The sequence below is a fragment of the Lissotriton helveticus genome, chromosome 3_2, assembly GCF_964261635.1.
Source record: "Lissotriton helveticus chromosome 3_2, aLisHel1.1, whole genome shotgun sequence".
In the NCBI taxonomy this organism is placed as follows: domain Eukaryota; kingdom Metazoa; phylum Chordata; class Amphibia; order Caudata; family Salamandridae; genus Lissotriton; species Lissotriton helveticus.
In genome coordinates this window covers 321457133-321480606 of record NC_136062.1, presented here as the reverse complement: position 1 = coordinate 321480606, position 23474 = coordinate 321457133, and the positions used below count along the sequence as shown (strand labels likewise).

Genomic DNA, 23474 nt, shown 5'->3' with positions numbered 1-23474 from the left:
CCTTTGCTGAGTTTCTGTATCTCAAGCAAGTGCAGGGGACGATTTCAGAAGCTGTGCAGAATCTCATGTGGAATCATGTTTGCAGGATTAGAATTTTTCACCAAGAAAGACTATGGAATCACATCTGAGCAGGTGTCGTCTCTCTGAGATAAGTGCCACTGGATCGCTACAGTCTTCTAACAGTTCTCAAGAAAAAGTGAATACTTTTTTAAGTCCGAAGATTACCACTCGATTATACTTCTATGGTCACACAGCTACTATATAAATGATCATTAGCTGTTCTAACAGCCCCAGTCAACTTCTGTATATTTGCTATGAATCCCAATAAAAAAGTGTTGCTGGTCTAAAATTCTATTCCAACCTAACTAGACTCAGGAGAAAAGGTCTCTAGGACCATTCAGGACAAAAGGAACTAAATTCTCTTCAGGACCAGTCAGCTGCAAAACACTTTCATGTTCAGGATGCAGGGTCCCACTAGCAGGTAAAGGGTTTCACAACCAACTACTCCTAGGAATTAAATTATGGGCAATATTATGGAACTGCTCCGGAGGCATCCCCAGGACACTTTAGTATTAAAGAAGGGGCTATGCTCACTTTATCCCCATGTGTTCTGAAGGAGGTGTTCTCTCATTTGCATGTGGCATGGCATGTTGCAAATTAGGAAATGCCATTGTCCCTATGCCTAAGCTGTATTATAGACATTAGGACGTGTGTTGGCCCCCTTACTTTTTAATCTATTTTTAGCTGATCTTACCACTGAGTTAAATGACATCAACGCACACCCGCAAGGTTAGCTCAAAGACAGATATCCAACCTATTATACGCGGATGACGTCATACTTTTAAGTCACACCAAAGTGGGAATGCAACGACTAATTGATGGCATCTCTAAGTATGCTAAGGAAAATGGCATGTACATAAACAAAGCTAAGACCAAGGTAATGGTAATTACAAAAAATGTACTACTTAAATACACACATAAATGGATTTTGCAAGGCAAAAAATTGGAGCGAGGAGCTGATTACAAATGCTTGGGCGTAACTTTCAAAGATAACGGCAATTTCCAGATGCAAAAACTAGACATCACAAGGAAAGCGAACTCCCTTGTCGGGGCATTTAGAACAATCCAGAAAACCATAGGAGACTTGTCTTATCGCCCCTTATTAAAAACAATTGCAGCAAAATGACTGCCTACCCTAACATACGGAGGTGAGGTGCTCAACGGGAAAGACGCGGAGATCATCAACACCACGGTCACCGAAACATATAGAACTTTATTTTCTCTCCCAAAGAACGCCTCACAAGCCCAAGGGAGACTGGAATTTGGGCTAAACAACCAATGGTATTCAAGGAAAGGGCACACACTGAAAGTGTGGAACAGAATAAAAAACGATCAGGACAACGAAATGTCTCGCCTACTGTCGCAAGAAATAGAAAATAATAGAAGCCTAACTGCCAGCTCCTACTTAAATAGAGCAATTGACAAATTTGGTATAACACCTATATGGAACCCCACCGTTGTGCAGGAGAGCTTAAAAAAACAGTAAATAAACCTACTGATCATCTCTCCCTGCTAAAGGACAAAGATAATTTTGTTAAACAAAAGCATGCATGGCCAATCGTGAATGGATTCAAGAAAAAAAGGTCCATACCTACCTCGAAACTCCATGGTCGAAAAAAAAGAAAAATCTTTGTTAATGCTAGATTTGGCTATTTTCCAGGCTTATGTCACTTGGCACCATGGAAAAGAATAAATGATAACAGCCTATGCAGGCTATGTAAATCAGGACAAGAAGCCATCTTACACTTATTGTGTCTTTGTCCAGATTTGGAAGTTGAAAGAAAAACTATACTTAAGAAACTATTTAATAAACGTGGTGTTAGGACTTGTAGGCAGGCATTAATGACAAGTTTAAATCCAGAAGATCTTCCAATTAATTCAGCACTCGTCAAATTCCTTTGTATTGTACAAAAAAAGTTGGAAGCTTGTACTTGATTAACTTATGGACTGTGCGAATACGAAGCTACAGAACCAACTTTAAAAATAACCTTAAATGATTGACTACTATAGCATCTAATGTGTATGGTAAATGCCTAAGTTTTATGGAAATTAATTGAACATACGGATTGTTTTAGAATTTTATATTTGTAAATGTTTTAGCTGTTTTTGTAAGATTTTAATTAATCAAACAAATAAAATAAAATAATAAAAATAAAAAAGTATTATAGACTTGGGCACAGAGGCAAACAGACTGTCAGGAGGCACATTGCATATGTACCACAAGGGAGTTGGAGTGCAGTTAGTGTGCTGCGTGAGGGCACCATTTGGCATGTGACACTTAAGTCCTAGTGACCATCGCCTCAGCAGGCATCCTCCCACATGTGAGTGGAATCCCTTACTACACCCATCTGTGAGGGGGAGTCTTACCCCTCCTGAAGTTCATTCTACAATTGGCCTCTAGCAAGGTTGTATTCTGATTGCACTCTAGTTAATGGTACATCTTGCCATTGCACCAGTCTTGGTTCATGTAAAGTATTCCCAGGTTACTCTATTGCACCAATGCATGGCCTAAGGTATAAACTGTACCAACCTATATGTTTCTCATGTAAAAAATATGATTTTTTCACCCCTTAGACTCTACAGAAAACCTGGTGGTCTGTGAATTTGGTTTGATTTCATGTTAGGGATCCCTGTGTCACTGGTGACTTCTTTTTTTTTATAATCTTTTTTATTTAACAATCATCGACACACGAGCAATTGCACGAGCTACTTAATATCAATCAAGGCATGACAATTTAAGGCCATAATCATTCACATTATATATAGTAATGACATTTCAGAGAGGGAGCAAGTCGTCCAATGCAATACTCTGCGGGGGGGTGCAGATGTCTCCACAATATGTATTCCATTGTGTCCAAATGCAGGACCACTTTTTAGGAGAGCCTGGGGAAGTATACACTGTCTTTTCCCTGAACATACACCAGTCCATGCTCCTTTTCCACTCCCCCAGCATGGGGGGAGAGCCGCTCCCCAGGCTTTAGCGATGTTTCTTTTGGCTAGCATGAACCCCAGAGTGGCACACTGCGTTTAATGTGCGTTTAAGTCAATTGGTTGCCATATGCTCAAGAGGCATCAACGTGCTTCAGGGCGAATAGTGATAGTGAGGACTTCCCTCATGACTTGATGTATCTCCCTCCACTATGTTTGAATGTGTGCACCCTCCCATATGATATGCATAAAGGTACCTAGCTGCCCACACCTTCTGCAACAGTCTCCTGTTTCAACTCTTCCCATCTGTACTAGTCGGGCCGGTCATATATATCCTATGTAGAATTTTAAGATGAACCAGCCACCACTCTAGGAGAGGACATCGCTTCCCTCCAATCTTCATTATCCATTTCTATCCAGTCTGCCACCCATTTCTGCCTCAGTGCAGAGAGAAGGTCTTCCATATTACATGTCAGTTTATTATGGATTAAAGAGATGGTCTTATCTGGGCGGTGTCCATCTTGAATTCTGTCCACCAACGGGGATGATTTGGGAAGGGAGGCTCCCTTCAGGAGGAGTGAGTGTAGAGCATGGCTAGCCTGAGTATAGCGAAAAAGCTCAGTGTCAGCCAGTTCATATTGATTTTGGAGTGCTGAGGAAAAGTGTTCTTCTGATCAGCATCATTTGTACAGGGACTCTATTGCTTTTTCATTGCCATCCCGTGTCAAACACTTCCACACGACCCACCTAGTCATTTCTGCTGATGCCTGAGGAAATTCTAACTGACCAGACAAAAACCATCTTGCAGCCTACATTTCTGCCCAGGAACTATCACACACCCAACCCCCGCTGTTCTTTGCAGTTCAACTGAAAGCCACGAGACACTCCCACCCTGTATAGATGATTTATTTTCCTTCTCCTGCTCCCAGCCTGGTAAACACCCTTGACACCGTGATCAGGTTATCTGGACAATGGTCTAACTGATGGCCCTTGATCAGGGTGATTAAACATTGACTTGAAAGATCAGGCTTTGATCAAGGCAATTGAACAATGACCTAAAAGACTGAGCCTTGATCAAAGCCGAGTGAACAATGATTTGTGTACCAAGCCTTGACCAGGCCACCATCTACAAACATCGTCTGGATCTGGTTATCAACTGCAAACACTGCCCTGATTAAACAATGAACGAACAGCCAAAAGGCTGGGATGAAAAAGTAGAAAAGGCTTGTAAGCTGTAGAGTGAAGCAGCAGCCTCCTCTATCTTGTCTCTGACTAGCTTGAGACTCTGTTCCATAGCCCGGGCTATTGAATAAATCTGTGTTCCTCCTGCAGACGAAGGCTCCTGTGTCTCCTTTTACTACATATGAAGGGTATGGAAGATTTGGGCGGTTCCCCCGCCGCCGAGACCCAGTAAGTGGGTTATTCCGGTTCTTCAGTGCGATAAATGTTTTCACCCTATCTTTTCACCTTAGATCTTTAATTTGTGAAATGCCTATCAAGTCCCATTTATCGAACCCTTTTGAAGTCCATAAGTTACCTAGTTGTGCGGAATCCCACAGGGGGGGTGGCCAACTTCAGTGTACGCTCCCATCCAATGGATCTATTCAAAGTGTGCCACACGTGCACTGAGTGGCCAGTAGGGCCGTTAATCGTAGCCCACCAGGTTTCGAATAGAGTGATCTGTTATAATTCCCTCCCGGGAGGAGCCATCTATCCATACGATATCCTGGATCATCAGGGTTACCATATGTGCCGTGGTTAATAGCACCTAGGTGTGTAGCCCAATAATATTTCCTTAAATCCGGAAGGCTAATGCCTCCATCATACCATTTTAAAGTAAGTTTACCCAAGGCTATTCGTGGTGCCCAAGTCCATAATAGGTCCCTTTAAGGGTGTTCAATTTCTTTGAAATATTTCAGTGGAACAGTATCGAATGAGTTGTCAAGGGCATAGAGAAAACCGGGGAATTACATCACCTTAAAAAGAGCAGCCTTACCTAGGAGAGACAGGGGTAGGGATTTCCAGCTGGCTATATCTCGCATCAACTGCAGGATTGGAGGAAGGAGATTTGTTCCGTATCGAAGTATAGGGTCTCGGGAAAGAAAAATCCCCAAATATTTTAACCCCGTGGCACTCATCTGGATTGGACAATTACGTGGCAGGTCAGGTGGACCCCCCCTGCAGGACACAGAGGTGGGATTTGGTCCAGTTGATCCTAAATCCAGAATATCTGTCAAACACATCCAATATATCTAGAACTGCAGTTAATAGAGTAGCACGTCATCCGTATAAAGTGAGATGCGGTCTTCCCACTCAGGCGACCAGCACATACCACGAATAACTGGATCTCGTCTGATCCACGCCGCCAGGGGCTCTAGCGCTAAAGCAAACAGGAGGGGGGGAAAGTGGGCATCCCTGTCGGGTACCCCTGCTCAAAGGAAATGTATCTGATTTGTTATTATTGACCACGACTTGTGCCGGTGGCGCTGACTATAAAAGGCGGATCCACTGAATGAATTCCTTTCCCAACCCAAATTTCCGGAGAACCGCAATAAGATAAGGCCACTACATAGTATCGAGCAACTCTAGTGGCGTATAAAGAGACAAGGATAGCAGTTTCCAGAATCGTGTCCGCCCTACCGAGGACCCCATGCACTTGGCGCAGATTTAGCGTTGTGTTCCTATGCGGTATAAAACCGGATTGGTCAGGGTGCACCAGATCAGAATTGATTATAATTAGCTATTACTTTGGCAAGGATCTTGGGCTCAGCTTTGAGGAGACATATCGGCCTATATGAGGCACATTCTGTTTTGGGTTTGCCATCATTATGTACAGTCACTATGTTTGCTATTCGATGGTCTGTGGGTAGCTCCCCCCTTTCTCTACTCCCCTCAAACATGGCTGTAAGATAAATGGCCAATTTATCAGGGTTAAGTTTCTATAGCTCAATAGGAATGCCGTTAGGACCAAGGGCTTTTTCTGAATTCAGTGATCTGATCACCTGCGCTATTTCGTCTGCTGTCAAGGGGCTATCCATTAGTTGCTGGTCCGTCAAGGAGAGGGATGGGAGCGTTATGTCCCTTAACAATTCAGCAGAGTCGCCCTCAGTGTGCGGCGCTACTGCAGTATACACCTCGTCAAAGTGACTGGCAAAGGTCAGTGATGCAAACATTATTAGCATCCCACAGTCTGCTCGCCTATTCCCGTTTATCCAGCCATGCTATCAATTTTCCCGCTTTATCACCTAGGTCATAAATCCTACCGAGTCTTTCTCTTCCCATTGCTTTGGCCTTTTCTATAACTAACGCCCTATATTCATCCTGCTAAAGCTGCAGTAAGTGGTGCGAAGCTGTGTGATCGCTGTTTCCATGTCTCTTTCTAAGCGGTAGATCTTGTCTTCGACATTAGACACTTCCCTTTGTCGTTTCTTCTTCTGCCCAGATATGAGTGACAGAGCTGCTACCCTAATCATAGCTTTGAAAGCTTCCCAGAGTGTCTGGGAGGAGTCTACTGTGCCCGAGTTTTCACTAAAATAGGTGTCCATAGTTTTGAGAAGTTCTTTACGGTGAATGGTCGGATATACCACTCTCTAGGTGCTTGATCCCGTGAATGTGTGAGATTTGGGGGCCAAGGGTCAAAATGTAATCTAATCTGGATAGGCTGCTGTGGGATCCAGAGTAGAAGGTGTATTGCTCCTTTTCAGGGTGTTAAGTACGCCAGCCATCCACTAATCCCATGGCCTCCAAATCTGGCAGCCATCTGTTAGAGGGCCCCAATTCATGTGGGGGTAGCTGTCCAGTCCACCTTAGCCCACCGAATTATAGTCGCCTACCTGTAGTAGAATATCTCCGGTAGCGATAGGAGAGTGGTGCGTAGGTCCTGGAATGTAGTAGTTAGAAAGCCAGGCGGGACATAGATAGACATTAAGGTAATGGTTTGTCCCTCCCAGGACCCAGTGATACCTACATAACGACCTCTGTCATCCGCTCAGGTGGAATCTACACTGAGGGGGAATGTTTTTTTTTAGCATAATGCCTACTCCCCTCGAACTCGTTGTAAACCCTGCATGCCCCACTAATTTTTACCCCCATCTGCACATTGCCTTACATGAGCTGCCTATCAGGTGAGTCTCTTGAAGAAGAACAATGGCAGGGGCCTGTTTCTTAATGTATTGGAGAACTATACTGTGCTTAACTTTATCTAAAAGCACGTTGACATTTCAGCTTAGAACCTTGGAGCCCTTATCCCAGTGTATGCATTACACCTAGTGGAACGATTCAAAACTTCGGTCACGCCTATCACATTGCCTGTCAACGAAAAATCTGCAACAAAAAGCAAGTGCAAATTTCCCCTCCACAACCGCCCTCCCTGCTTCCCTGCCCTCTGGACTTGAAACTGCCCATACTGAATTGGCAGAGTGCCTGTCACCCAAATGCAGTACTAATTGAAGAAAATTGGAGTGTGTGATGCCCCAGGTTCCCCTCACCCTTAAGCACAATATGTGGCTCTGAGAGGAAACAATTTGTCATTATGTGGTCCGATGTTCAGATCAGCTTCACCTCTTTTTACTGCTGCCATACTGCACCACAGCATTCGTCGGGGGTTCCACCCTGGTCACTCATATCTCCGCTGGAGTTGCCGAGTGTCCAATATTGCCTGGCTCTCTCCCACCGACCTTGAACTTGTGTCCTTGGCTCCGTTGTCTGGAATGCACCTCTATCTCTGGGTAATCAAAGAACCAGGCCCTTCCGTCTGCTTCCACTCGAAGTTTAGCTAGAAAATGCTTTGCATACTTAAGAGCCTTGTCTCTAAGGAGTTTTTTAACACCTAAGAAGGATCTTCATTGCTTCTGGACCGGGCCCCGTTCTTGCTCACTGGAGTATGGCGTTGCGGTCTCGGTAGTTAAGGATACTGGCTAGGATCGGGTGCGGGCGGGGGCCTGGCCTAGGCCAACCCCGGGGACTCTGTGGGCTCACTCTATGACAAAGAATTTGCCAAGTCCCTTGGGTTTGAGATATTGAAGGATGAGGTCCTCCACGAACAGATCCACCGCCTCCCCCTCCACTTTCTCTGGAATCCCTAAAATGCGAAAGTTGTTGCGTCTGAGACGTCCTTCATAATCGTCCATTTTAGTCTCTGCGAATTTTCGGAAACACTGTCGCTCGCTAATATCGGTTTGTATCTGGGAGGCGTCCTCCACCAAACTGTTGGTCTTGAGCTCCACCTGCTTAAGCCCTTCATTATTCTTGTTGAGATCTGCTCGGATGAGGTTCACCTCAATAGTTATGATGTGCATTTTGTGCTTGAGGGAGGTTTTAAATTCTGCAATGCCTGCCTTGACATCCTTGAGAGTGGGGTCTTTGTCTGAGTTTCCTTGGTCCCCAGTAGTCTTCTGCTTAGGTGACTGTTCCAGCATACTCTCTTTGGTGAAAGTGTATTTGTCCAACTTATTTGTCTGAGCTAATTTAAGGCCTCGTGAGGACGCCATGTTGCAGTCCTTGAATAGTCTGCTGCACTTCGTGATGGGTCTCCTGGTTGCTGGTAGAGGTAAACACTCTTTTTTATGCTTTTGTCAACAAAAAGCCCCAAAATCCCTGGGCTGAATCCTAGGAGTGTCATATGCCAGCCAATTTAAAGGAGAATATGGGCGGGCAGTGCTCGTCTGATGTGTGAGCCTCCGCTGCCTGATGGACGCCGCCTCAGAGCTCCTGCCAGGGGTAACCAGGGAACTCGGCTCATGTGGTGATTTAATAGTGCTACCACCTCCCTACCGGAGTATACCATGCAGGGTAATGCTCACTTTTCGCTGTGTCAATACTCACCTTCGTCACTATGGGGCCGCCGATCAGCTGAGCCAGTTGCTTCCTGGTGTCTCAGTCTCAGCTAGCGGATTGTCCACTCCAGTTCTGCACTCAGAGGCCAGCGCTACATGTTGGGCGGCACCAATGAGGGAAATGGAGGCCCCGCTCCAGCACACACGAGGCCCCCCAAGCCATGCCCGCCGCAGAGCACAATATCAGATCTTCAGCGCCTTCAAAAATAGATGCCATGTCCGGTGTTCAAGGCACCGCAGCCTCGTTTCCTCACCTGCGCTCCGCAATCCCACCGACAGCCCGCCCGGTCAGGTATGCAGTAGGTGTGTCGGTGAGAACGGTCGATCTGGGATGGATGGGCCGGAGTCAGGCACAAATTCCAGCCACCTGCGTCAGCATGTACCCACCATCCGCCGTAACTCGAGTTTCCGGCTTTCCTTGTCTCGCAGGCCTAGCACTTTATCGGGTGATATCTTAGCTCTGAAATGAGCTACAGGTTCCGTTCTTGCTGTGAAGAAGTCCGGGTGCCCTCCGATTGTCAGTTTTCTCCACAGAAGCTCAGGATTTATGAAACGGATATGTGGGTTTGGGATGGGTCCACTGGAGCTCTACTACGCAGCGGCCATTCGCTTCACCGTGTAGCCACGCCCCCCCACCGGTGACTTCTCATCCCTAGCAATATGGTAGAGGTTTTTCTTGAAGAGCAAATTCTTCTCTTGGGGCAGTTCCCCAAACTTAGAACTTCAAAAGCATCTTCTTGTTCTCTTGTGAGCCACACCACCAAGTGATCCCTTAAGATGCAGCACCCAGTGCTCCCCTTGAGACGCCCACTATTTTGAACACCGCTGGTGCACTCCACCCTATGCTTCCGTCCTGCTCCTCACCTTTACCCCAATGTAGCATGTAAGTCTGGGCGGTGAACTACGTTCCGCTCATGGAGTTTGCAGAGTTTTCCTCGCACGCATGCCTCAACGTCAAGTTGGCGAGCACGAGTGCGGACAATCCACCTCCAAGTGATATGTTTCCTTGTTTACGATCGTCAACGTCAAGTTTGCGGGTGCGGGCATTGAAACTCAACCTCCAGGCGAGATTTCTCAACGCGCCCGGTCGGATTTCTTATTGCGAATGGTCGCGTATGCCCGCAACTGCTCGCTTTGAGAAACCATCCATTCGCATTGAGAAAGCTACGGCACCAGTAAAAAATCGACTCGAGCGTCAGAAAAGGAAGCAGCGCCCGCTTGCGCTGTGCATGGTGCCAATTGTGATGATTGCACAGCGCGGACAAACACCTGATGCTGAAAATCATCACAAACAGCATTTATCTAACGCACTCCACCACTTTCGTAACGTGGTGGATATTTTTTGCACTTCGCAGAGTTCTGCATTGCGGAACCCCACGAACTCCGCCCAGGCTGAGTTACAATACCCAGTTTTACATAGGGTTATCTATTATTATTTGTTTGTCTTTACTGAAGCCTATTTGTTTTTGGTCTTTAGGCTTTGTTGCTGGAATAAGGTTTTGAGATTTTGTGAAAATTGGTGTTTGTAGATATATTGGTCTGTGTTCATGTGGATTTTCTGTGTATTTAGGCATACATATGTGTTGTGAATCATTGTGTGCATGTTCTATAGAAAAGCCCAACTCTCCCTGAATCCATTGTGCTTGTAAGGCAGCACCAACGTTGCATCCAGCAGTACGTCCGCAACCCCCACTCTCTCCAGCCTGGGAGACACCACTGATCTCCTCCCTCGCTCCGACCCCTGCCCTGACAACGGAGCCGACCAACCTTCAAAGGAATCACCACACCTTGCTTCATTTCCTTAACCGTGGCCAGAAACTCTGCATCGCTGCTTCGAGAGGGCTTACTGGATGGATGAAAGGGCTGCAGTGTCCCCATCCTGGGCTCCTCTTGATCGGGAATTGCTCCCCCGCACTGTGAGTTAAGGTTAATCCAGTGAATCCCCCTACCTCAATGACACACCAGGCAGCCGCGGCATACTATTCCCGACTGCAACAGCATCCACGGCCCCCTGACGGACCTGTGGCTGCCTTGATGTTCGGTGAAGGCTGCATAAAGGCGCCTTTGCAACTCCCACACCATAGGGGAGGGGGGGGCCTCAACTGTCTTCACCATTTACTGGAGGTTCTAGCATTCCTAACAGTGAAAACGGACTGTAACACTGGATGGTGTCAGCCATCTTTGTTCTCGGAACACAATCTTTCCCCCTCCCTGCCCCCTCCAGACTAGTAAAAACTGGGGTAGGACTATACACCATCTGTTCAGCAACTGAGCCATTTTGGGGGTTCTCCCTTCCAGTAAGAGCACAAAAACTACTGAAGGACTACTGCTTCTTCTTGAGGAACTGTTGTAATGTGTGTCTGACGCAACCTTTATATTGTGGGCATGAGGCACCTTCCCTGATACATGCAGTCAAGGGGACTGCTATGTGTGTACATCCACCATCTGTATGAAAATGGCTCATCGTATACTTCCTTCGAGTATCAATACGTTTACTGTCATACGTGTACTTTTTGTATACACTGTTGCCTGTGTATATCATAATGCTATGCTATATACTATTATGCTATTTCTATATTCTGTGCGCTCATTTCCTGCGAATACTCTTTGTGCTCACTTCCCGCCAATATTGGTAGATTATGTCTTTGCTTATAGTTTAATTTGCAAATCTTTCGAACACACCATTGTAACATTTCCTTGTGTTTAGACGCATGCATCTGTTTCGTATCTTGTATATAACCCATGTTCTCTGTAGTCCTCATGTAATGTAACTGGTTCTATTGTAAAACGCTCTGACACTTTTGGGTAAAGTACAAGCTATATAAAATCGCATAAAAACATTTGACAGTGTTTATGTATATTTGAAGACCTGCAGTGATTCTGATGGTATTTGTCTTTATTATGTATTTTAAATGCGCTGCAGGTTCAGTTTCTTCATTGTTTAAGGCAATCTGAAACTGGAGGTGAAAGCGAAGTTATCGATGGATTTCACGTGTGCAACCAGCTTAGAAAACAAAACCCTGAGGCATTTCACATTCTGTCTTCCACCTTGGTTGATTTTAATGACGTTGGAGTGGATTACTGTGATTTTGCTCTGCAATCTAAGCAAAACATTATTGAGTAAGTAGCATTATAACTATATTTTGATTCATAAAAGGGCATGAACTTCTGTTTAAATATTCCATCCGTTTGTAAAGTATACACGTGTTGCACGGGGCAGTGGGCCCTTCCAATTTGTCTTTCTTGTAGTAGTACAAAAATGTCTGTAAACGAGCGTTTATTTTTAGAATGGTCTGTGGCTGCCACCTTGTGGTCAAGCCAGGTCAAGTGAAGTTTATTTTGCTTGATATTATGTCGACCAGGCAAAAGAAACATTACAATCATTACACTCAACTAAAATATTAGAAGATAAAAGATTTTAAAAAAAACTGAAACACACTGTACATTTTAAAATACACATTTTTGATAACAGATCACCAAATTTTAGCTAATCATCTTTAAATGATGAAATATGTGAAAAATAACACAGTGCGTCCTTTAAAGGAATATAACATTCAGACTGCTAAATATCTACTCATCCAATCTATACTGTATAATTTATCCTCTGTCAGTTTTGAACATGGAACGACAATAACGAGATTCCATAATGAAACCAAAGAGATTTCTTATAAAGTGCTTACATCATGCACTTATCCCTCTATTTGAAATGAGAATCAGCAAAAACAGATTTCCGTAGTTGTAGCACTAGTAATTTCTGAGAAGGTGCGAAATACAATTACTTGTAACATATTTTTAAACGAAGGCAGCTTATACAAAATACAATGTGATGGCAACTAAAAAGAAAAATCTAATAAAGTGGGCAGTGCAATTTATATATGATTTGGTATTTACCGTAACTTCTTCATACTTGTCGTAAGGAGTCATCTTTATCATGTTGATTCATCAAGTTATTAATCTGTGACATAGCCCCTCATTCAACCAATAAATACAATTAAGAAGTGAAAAGCATGCCATAACAGTAGAATAGGGCTGTACATGACATGCAAAGTGTCAGGAGCTAAGTTTCCCTATATAGTTTATATGTCTTTTTCACCGGGCCTTTCATAGCCGCTTTATTTTAGATGGGCCAATTTATTCATCAAAATATCTCAAAACTAACCAAATCGATAACAGAGTCTTACGTTATCACATTCTGCACTATAATCACCTGTTGCTGTCTTCGTCAGATCTGCAGTTCTCTGTAAAAGTAAAGCAATATTTTGTTTCTTTCATGCCCAAACATAGTGCAAAATGTGAAAGTAAATGTGAAAGTGACAGGGTGCTCAGTTGACAAAAGGTACATTTGTACATGTGCTTTTCCGTTCTTATTCACACTGCAATACACGGTTGCTACTACCACTTTAATCACAGTATCTGGTGGCACCTACAAAAATCTACTTTAAGTATAGATTACGCCACTAATTGCAACCTTGCCTACCAAATTAAGAAATGACTAGCCCTGGCCTATGTACCAACAACTGAAGTAGCAAACCATTACTACCTACTTCTTGAAAGCCCCTTCTATCAGGCAAATGAAACTAAACTAACTCCCTGCCTAGACTACTTGGAAGATACTTGGGTGGGAAGGTTACGCAGGTCAGTGCACGGTAGGCAACCCAAATTCTAAATACCTTGGTGGAACGTATATGATAGTACTCTAGCTAAAAGGCAAAACAAACAATGCGTGGAAAGGGTGGCACAATGCCTTCCAAGCAACAATTGGAAGAGGACAACCAACCCTACATAAACTTATAGAAGCTATTAAAAAAGAACAAAGCTATCAAGAGCTTAGACTAGAGCAATCCCTAACAAAAATCAGCCCTAAACAAACTAAAACTGTGTATGAATACCTGCAACATAAAATTAGACAATTCGCAAACACCAAAGGTCTTGAATACTTAGAAATGATAGCTAAATCTATACTCTAAAACAACAACAATACCAACACCATAAGCATTTAAACTTCAAAATATGTAAACAACATAATTCTACAAATTGTTTTAAAATAATAATTATAACTGTCATAAATAACTTAAATAATAACACAAATATATATGACATACTGTAATTATTAAATTAAAAAAATACAAATAAATCAACATGACCAAATTAATTTCCCAACCATAACAATTAAAAATAACTTACAGTTATGTAGCAGTAGTCGATCCGGGAAATCCAATAAATCCATAGAAGATAAATCGAAAACCAAATCCATTAGAAAAGGGAACCCCCCAAAAAATGCAAAAATACAACTGTAGACAAAAAATTCCAACGACATAATCCTCTCAATTACAAAACCCTCAAAAATCCAAAAAATAGTGTTAAATAAAAAACACTCCAACAAACCCCAAAAATAAAGGGAAATATAAAAATTCTTGTTTTCAACAAACAGAGTAACATTTCCTTTTTTGTAAAAAAAAACAAAAAGGTCCACCATCCGTTCACGTAAGCGAAAACCTGCAACAAATAAATAAAACAACACCCACCCACAATAAAATGTACAAACCCACAAACATTAACATTAACAATAAACACAACATAACACAATTAAGCTACACATAACTAACACTACATAACACTCTACTCTAATCCAAAACTACGGTAAACTCATAAAACACTAAACTACCAAAACAACACCTAACTACACTAAAAATGAACAAACACGGTTCTCACAAATCTGACTACACTCTAACTACCTCACCCCCACCCTAAAACTACCTTAAAAGTTAAGTTATATAAACTTACCTTAAACCTTAAGCTACAAAAGGCAGCTCCCAACCATGAGGGTCTGTCTTCCAAAATGACCTTAAAATGAAATAGATAGATAGAAAAGTTAGGAAACTAGAAAATAAATGGCCATGTATTAAAAATTTAAAAAAGACTTACTCCTTATAGAAAAGAATGGAGAAATAATATTAAAATACCAACAAATGTATGTATATTTTTACAGATTGGAATTTTTTTCATAAATGTTCCAAAAATATGCAAAGAATTATGAAATGAAATGAATGAAATAAAAAAACATTTATATAGCACGATAGCTACCCTGAGGCATCCTAGCGCTGCAGACGAACGTGGACAGAAGGAGAGTACACATGTTTAGAGGGGGTTGTTGAATAGAAGGGTTTTAGCAGTTTGCGGAAGGGTAGGAGATTTGGCTCTGCCCGCATATGGAGGGGTAGGGCGTTCCATAGTTTGGAATAGTTTCCAAAAATATTACAATGAATACTGAAAAAACATATGTAAAAATATATATTTGTAAGTTATTTAATATATTAAATATTATTTATATAAAAATAATATGCAATATAGTAAATAATAAAATATCCCAAAAATATGTAATATATATTTTTTATATCATGTTATCAAAAAATATGAATATATCAAATCTATAAAAAACATTGTTTACAAAAATAAATACAAATGTATACTTTTTATCCTAAAAAAATAAACAATGAAAATGTAATTGTTTCAAATAAACTATAAATATATTTACTTTCCTATTACATGACTATACTTCAAAAAAGTACAACATTTTTATTATGTTGTAAAAATATATTACATTTTTTTATTATTTATTTTATATGTTAAAAAACATTGTTAATTGTACAATTCTACATGAAAAATGTATGTTGAAAAATAGTGTTAATTTTACAATTCTACATGAAAAATGTACATTAACAAATATTGTTAATTTTCCAACTGTACAAAAAAATGTAGATTAAAAATATATTATACTTGTAATACATTTTGAACTACATCAAAATACCTATATAATGTTTTTAATATGGTAAGAAAATGTGTAAAAATGCTAACATACAAAGCCCTTTTTATTTCAATATTGTTGTAAAATTTTATTTCGGCCTTTCAGGCCAAAAAAGTGCATAAGAGGCAATTCCCAAATTTATACACAATTTATACAATGATTATATTTTCATAGTGTGTACACGGTTAAAAACACATACTACCAAGTTCAGTTTTCTAAAAGAAAGCAAGACAATCATTGAAATACACTTTAAAAATAAACAAGGGGTCAAGACCCGGAGCTTTGTTGGGGAGTAAGATAGTTAAAGCATTTCGAACCCCCATCAGTGAAATATCCCCACCTCCCTCCTGGCAGTACTCCAAGATGTTACTCGGGATTTCTGGGCTTGGGTGACCTTCCGCCTTGCAGTTATACAGGGACCCAAAGTGTGACTCCCATACTTCGGGCGCTATGTTAGGCTGTATAGCTGCACATCCCCCTCCTCACCAGATGGCAATCCCTAGGGCCTCCCACCTTTCTGTCTCCCAATCTTTCTTTTCGTGGTGCAAGATTTCCCTATGCTTTATTCTGACTAACTTAATGTTTGGCCGATCTTTGCTTTAACCACATTTACAAGCTCCTGTTTTGCTTTGCGGCATTTGCTGTTATACCAGGAGCATTTAGGTCGATCTATTTGCCTCTTAGATGTTTCCGGGTAGAATACCTCTGCCAGATTTACTACTAGCTCCTCATGGATTCTTTTATCTTGGTCTTTGTCCTCTACGGATGTCTCCACCTGTCCCAACTCCCTCATTCTGGCTATTATAGGTATTGCAAGCTGGTACACTTTTGCAAGTTTGGGGGGAGATTGCTGGACATGATTCCATCTAACCTTCTTTCAGTTATTGGTGGTGACTAGAGCACCGGTGCTGGTTGCTGTGTTTGAGCAGATGGCAGATGCGCCCAGATTCCCCAGCTTCAGTGTTACAATCAGAGCGTTATGATCACTATCCTGCCTCTGTTATACATAGAAATCTTGGACTTTCTCTCAGGTTCTCGTTTCCACCATAATATACTCAATTAACGAGGGATGGCCATCGCGATTGAATGTACATTTACCAGGAAGGTCAGACTTAGTCAGTCCATTGCATGCCCTCAGTGAGTGGGACAGTGTGAATGAGAATACTTGTATGGCTAAAGGGGACCAGGCTTTGATTTGGGGGATCTGAGGTTCAGGAATTGACCAATGAAGGTCTTCTTCTGAGGGATCTTCCTGGACGTTGTCAGTTAGAGGTTCAAATTAACAATTGAAGTCACCTCCTATAATCAACAGAATTGGTGGATCCAGGGTTGGAATATAGTGGCCAAGGTGGTCTATTTTGGCAATTTCTAGTCTATTGATCACAGGTCTAGAATAGCCATTAATTATGGTGATTTTCATCTTGTCAGGGAATGACAGCAAGACACATTCAAGTTTCAAGTTTATTTTATTTGCATCGTTTGTTAAAACCATTGCAACACAAAAACATTTCATTACAGAACAATTTTTTTTGTCAGCAAGACACATTAAATGTCGTTGTTAGGAGTTGTCAACTGCTCTGCCTTGCACCTAAGATGCATGCACATCCAGATTGTGCGTCCACCAGACGGGTGCCCTCTCCCGCCCTTTGGGGCCAAGATGTTGAAAGGGGCAAATCCTACTCTATGATGTTCTTCGCAGGCCCAGGTTTCTTGAAATAGGCAAATGTCTTGATTGTCCACAAAAGACCCCCAGTCAGGACATGCTAATTTACTTTTCAGTCCTGCTAGATTCCATTAAATAATTTGTAGCTCATTGCTCCTCAGTTTTACTCCTATTGGTGCCTCCCTGGAGAAAGAATGGGGGAGGGATATACAACCTGCTGGACCCTATCTTGTCTTACAGGTACTACACTAGATCCACCCCTATCGATACGACCCAGATGAGTATCAGGAGAGACATAAATGGCCTCCTCACATGGGTGGCTATCCACTGCTTGTGTGCTACGCCAGTAGTCCAATACCAGACTGCTAATTCCATTGACTCCGTTCTCAGTCCAACTTTCTTCAGTGGATTGATCGGGTTGCCGTTTCTCTCGAGTTTTGCCAGTGAGCTGACCCTCCCCTAGTCAGTCAACCTCCTCGAGATTTTCACATCTGTTGTTTCCTGCAACATTATCCCAAGGGCATCTGGGAGGGTTACTCCACCTTCCGTGCATGTGGGGACCGGGACCCGCAGGGAAGATTGACGGAAATACACCGCCTCTCTGATCCGAGTTTGGTTGGAGATAAAAGTAATCCAACGAGCGAAGGCTTAGGCCTGTGGGTGTGTGATGACCTACAATGGGGGTGGATAGCAATCTGTTGCGGTATTAGGATTGTTGAAGTTGATAACGACACACTCCCCTGCTTCAGTTTTTTGGGCATCGCCCAGCCAACCTACTCTGTGGACCATAATTATCTCCCCCGCCCGTGCATACTCAGAGTGCTTGAACCTTGCAAGCCAGAATAAACATTTGTTCCTACGGTCAACCAGAGATCCCTTAGAATTATGTGAAATTAAAGGGATGCCTGTCATTATAGCGACATAGGGGGCACAGGCTGGGGAAAGATTTATACTAGGGAGGGAAGTCACCTTAATCTCACTAGTGGAACCTGGGGCGGTGGCACAGTTTGTTTACTAGTGACCTCCGTACTCGAAGTCTTAGGCTTAACCCCTCCACTTGCTTCCATTGTACTCCCCCTGTGGCTAAGCTCTTGGGTGACTGTCGTAGTTTTAGTGCTCGATTCCCCTTGTAAACTACTAGTTGTGGGTATCTCAATTGTGTGCACTCCCCCAGCTTGAGTGTGAGTTGTGCACTGGGTAGCGTCATGCCTTCCAGTGTCAGACCCTCCCCCTACATTCCTAGTCACAGGGTCAGTTCATGATAAGCTCCTGAGCCCTCCCAAGCTCTCTCCATTCTATCTAGACAAGCTACTAAAGGCGCTATTTCTTCTTGGATGGTGGCTCTTAATTTATTTGGAAGGTCAGCCATCAGATTATCTACTCACGTTGAATGTTCTGCAACTGGATTATGTATTTGAGATTTGCCCTTTAACTGTTCTGGTTCTCATGGTCCCAGTGTGTCAACCTGAATAATCACACATAGTTTTTTATTATTTGGCCCCACACCAGGTGCTGCTTTACTTTTCCCTTTATTTGATGTATTAGTGAGCGTACTGGCCCTATGTGGTTGCTTCCTGGTTTGTGTAACTGCGGCGAAGACACCCTAATATGCGGTTGCCTATCTTGGGCCCCAGTGGACGAAATGGGGGAATAACCAGAGGGGGGAGTGACAATAAACTATGCTGCAATGCTTGAGTTGTGGTTGGTGACGGAGTCGCCTCAGATTCTTGAATGCAAATATCGTGAGTAAGGGATAGCCTTCTTTCTGTGCGCTCAATTTCTGTGGACACCACCCCGATAGCCCTCTGGAGCATTTTATCTATCGCAGTGGTTAGGGGCTCACATGTTATTTTATTTTTGCTAACAGCTACCCTTTTTCCCAATTTCCCAGCAGGTGTCGTTGCAGTTCTTCTGTAGGAGGTGCCTCGTTTCCCCACCTCCCAGATGTAACTAAACACCCTTGGGGGATCAGAAAGGGCTCAGACTCAAAGTGTGAACCACCTGTCTGCACAATTATACAAACTTGTCGCCCGTTATGCACCCAGTTCATTTGCAACAAAACCTTTCCTCCAAGGTAGTGCTTAAACAGTGGCTCTGCAGTAGTCCATGTGGTTGAAGGGACATACAAATGTTCTTGGCTTTTGGAGCAGAGTCAGAGGTATTGTGGGCATATTAATTGGAGAAAGTCTTACCCCTTTATTTGGCAGCAAAGTAGGAGTAAATGCAGCCGCTCAAGGGGGTGGCCCTGCCCTGCATCTTCCTGTCGCTGACGGGCCCGCCCTTGGCCCGTGCACGTCCTGCGCCGCGGGAAAGACAACAGCGCTTTTAGGCGCATGATGGCTCCTCCCCACACCTGTCTCAGCTAGGTGGAGGCACAGTGATCCCTGGGACTTGGAGTCCAACCAGGGTTTGGCGCGGCTCTGCGCGCGCGCAGGTCGAGGCCCAGTAGTGAGGAAAATGGCAGCAGTCTTCTCCCTGGGACAAAGTTCCCACCAGGGGGCACCAGGAGGCAGAATCTAGCCCCCACAAGCAAAGAAAGGGCTCCTCCCATCCTGCACCGCAGGAAAGGCAACAGCGCTTTTAGGCGCATGATGGCTCCTCCCCACACCTGTCAGCTAGGTGGAGGCACAGTGATCCCTGGGATTTGGAGTCCGACCAGGGTTGGCGCAGCTCTGCGCGCGTGCAGGTCGGGGCTCAGGAGTGAGGAAAACGGCAGCAGTCTTCTCCCTGGGACGCAGTTCCCACCAGGGTGCATCAGGAGGCAGAATCTAGCCCCCACAAGCAGAAAAAGGGCTCCTCGAGTCCCGCCCCACGGGAAAGGCAACATCTCTTTTAGGTGATTGATGGCTCCTCCCCACACCGGTGTCAGCTAGTTGGAGGCACAGTTATCCCTGGGACTTGAAGTCTTACTAGGGTCGGCATGGCTCTGTGCGCGTGCAGTCCGGGGCTAAGGAGTGAGGAAAACGGCAGAAGTCTTCTCCCTGGGACAAAGTTACCACCAGGGTGCACCAGGAGGCAGAATCTAACCCCCACAAGCAGAGAAAGGGCTCCTCGCGTATTTAAATATATAATGAGATAACTAATTAACAATAATATGCCTAATTTCAAAACTAACAAAACTCATAGAAAATGCTGGATAATAAGCCTAATTACATTACTATTCCAACTCCAAAACCATCAAAACTCAGGGAAAATGCTGGATAATGGACCTAATTAAATACTATTCCAACTCCAAAACCAAAAAAACTCATGGAGAGTGCTGGAAAATAAACTTAATTATATTACTATTCCAACTCCTAAACAAACTAAAGTTAGAGAACGTGCGGGATAATGAAACATAATAAATTACTATTCCAACTTAAAAACAAACTAAACTCAGGGAAAGTGCTGGATAATCAACCTAATTAAATTACTATTCCAACCCCAAAACTAACAAAACTCAGGGAAAGTGCTGGATAATAAAACATAATAGATTCCTATTCCAACTCCAAAACAAAATAAACTCAGGGAAAGTGTCGTGTATTTCTATAGGTTCTGAATCGATCCCCCTATTCCTGGCCCTATTCTGGTTAAACTTACTAGCTAGTTAACTAACAGTCAGCCCATGAGGCAAGAAATCCCCCATGATGCAGATACCGTTATCTGACGCAGTCACACTACGGCACAGGAACGTGTTATCTGATTAGGTCATAACGCTTGAGATCTAATTAGACAAGCGATATTCCTCCAGCCCCTGATAAGGCATACGACGTTCTCATAACAAATCAAACCTATGACAACCTGGATAATCCGTGCGGCCATTGTTTTGATTTCACAGAGAACTTTAGTAAAGAATGTGCTAACGAGCAAGTCGTATGACATCTTTATTGACGTACCTATGTCCATCCTTACGTCAATCCCGGCACCTTTAAGGTATAAATATTGCCGACCTTGCCCTATGCAAAACACACGCGTGGTGACAAGACGGAGCAGCCATACTTGCCGAAGCAGAGAGCCGAAGCAGACCCCGCAGGCAGCAGCCCCGCCTTCCTGACGCGCTGAGAGACGCGCTGCTATCTCAACCCGAGAGACCCAGCACCGGCGCTTCTGGGCAGCCCTCGCAGGCAGCCTGGAATATCGAGAGCAGAGAAAGAGATACCATTCCTCATTCATCCTAAATTCCAGGTACAGAACTGAATAACCCCTCCTAGAGAATTCTTTAGTTATTCACTTGGCAAAAACAAACTTAACTTAAACTGTAACTTTCTATTCCCGCCCACGTATTAGACTTAGGTCAGGTACACGGGGTAGGCGTATTTAGAAACACCAGTTGAGTACGTTTAGTCAAATGTATATGTGTATGTAAATATATTTTAATCATTTTAAACATCATATGGCTCAGAAACCATATCAATGTTTTTACAGTATTATTTTATACTATTGCTTCTAATGTATGCACTTTACTTAACTATAAGTATCGCAATAATATCGATCCATTTCTCTTGTACGAGAAAAGAGACTGATCAATAAATAACATCTTTTATTGAACACGCCCGTCTCTTCCTTTTCTCTACATTCTGATGAGACTAAGAATGCACGTACTGACTGAGTAAAATAATTGCCTTGTGCTCACACGACTCTTGAGATTGACTCTTGATTAGGGGAGAGCAAAGTTGTCATGTTCTATGGTTGTCAGAAACTAAATCCCTTCTTGTCTAATCAGGGAAGTTAATCCTTCCTTGAACATTCGAGAAAGTTTCTAGCGAACTCTGAGCTTAGCTGGCAAACCCAAAAATTAAGTCTAGTATCGACAGTAGTAGACCTAGTTAACGTCTGGCCTAGGCCTTTACTGCTGTAGGTACTATTCCAATGCGCAGAGCCTATTGGGAAAATAGGAGCTACACTACATGGCGCCCAACGCGTTTGGAAAGGGCGATAAAACTAACGTAAGACATTTAGAGTAACTCAGTCGTGCTTTCTCACTCAGACCCCTTTTCCCGAATACTCCAAAGACGTCTGGAGTGGGTGAAAGGTTATATCCTCCAAAACTTTGCAGGAGGGAACTCCTATGTATGGTTCTTGGTCAAGTCAACGTTGAAGGATAAAACAGTTCCGAAATATTGTGCATCTTATCTTTGTTCCATAAAGAAACCTGATCTGCAAACAAACATAATACCATCCTGACAGTAAAATGTCAGAAAGTGATGAAGAAAGAGAGGCAGTTAGATTAGCAACTGAACTCGCAGATGCTGATGCTACCATGCAAGCAGCAGACGCGGATATAATACTCATTCCGGTCATTAACCCCTTCAGTGCTAATGACAAGGGTAACTCGTCATGGAGTTTCCATTGATTTCAATGGAAATTCAATGGTCCTTATTGCACACCCCTTAGCATCCAAGTGGTTAAAAGGAGATCTATAACCTTAAAACTTATAGAAAATGGACTGACACCTAGAGGTGGCACAGTCATATTCGTAATTGAGGCACACGAATATCGGCAGACAGAGGTATACTATTCATGGATACATTTTCCAGCAGCAAATGCTGTAACAAAGTACTTCCACTATTACAAAGTAGAGGAACCTCCTGAAACGTACACTCCTTTCGAGGAGGTGGAAGTACCACTCAAATTCCAAGAGCATTTGCTCTTATTTGATGGCGCCCTAAAACATAACAATCACATTACAAGGCTCGGTCCTTTAGGTAGACCAGGAGCAACGTGGCCGGTCTTAGCCGGATACACACCACATTCAGACATCGAAAGAATGCCTGCAGCAGAGCTGTTAATACAGCTAAAACAACTACTAAAAATTCACAGACAATTAGTTCAGTATGTAATGCGGACTTCAACAATTCAGCCAGCGATTAAACTTCCACAGCTGACCCCTCACCAGGGGAACACAAATAAAATTACACCACAGAACATCCAATCCTGCCTAGGTAAAGTTCCAGCTAAACGGGAACAAATACCATTCTGGTTGGCACAGAAAATCACCCAAATAGAGGCGGTGTTTCCTGACACCACCCCATTAGAAAAACACAGGATTCTGACTATATGTCTCCCAATGGGAATCGCACCACACATTGAGGACTGTGACACTTGGGGTACAGTCTTTGCTTCCATCTACACAAAAACGCACGGTGTCCCATCCATTTCGGTGATACCAGATGTGCTAAAACAAATTCAAGATGAATACGGTCCA

The 23474-nt window shown here is 43.2% G+C and overlaps 1 protein-coding gene across 1 annotated transcript in view; it reads left to right on the top strand.

Annotated features, from left to right (window-relative positions):
• The window catches only part of BBOX1 (gamma-butyrobetaine hydroxylase 1), a 607727-nt gene that overhangs the window by 549673 nt on the left and 34580 nt on the right, over nt 1-23474 (top strand). The window contains exon 6 of the mRNA XM_078684208.1: nt 11746-11942. Within this exon, the coding sequence (XP_078540334.1) occupies nt 11746-11942 (197 nt within the window). The remainder of the gene's footprint in view (nt 1-11745; nt 11943-23474) is intronic.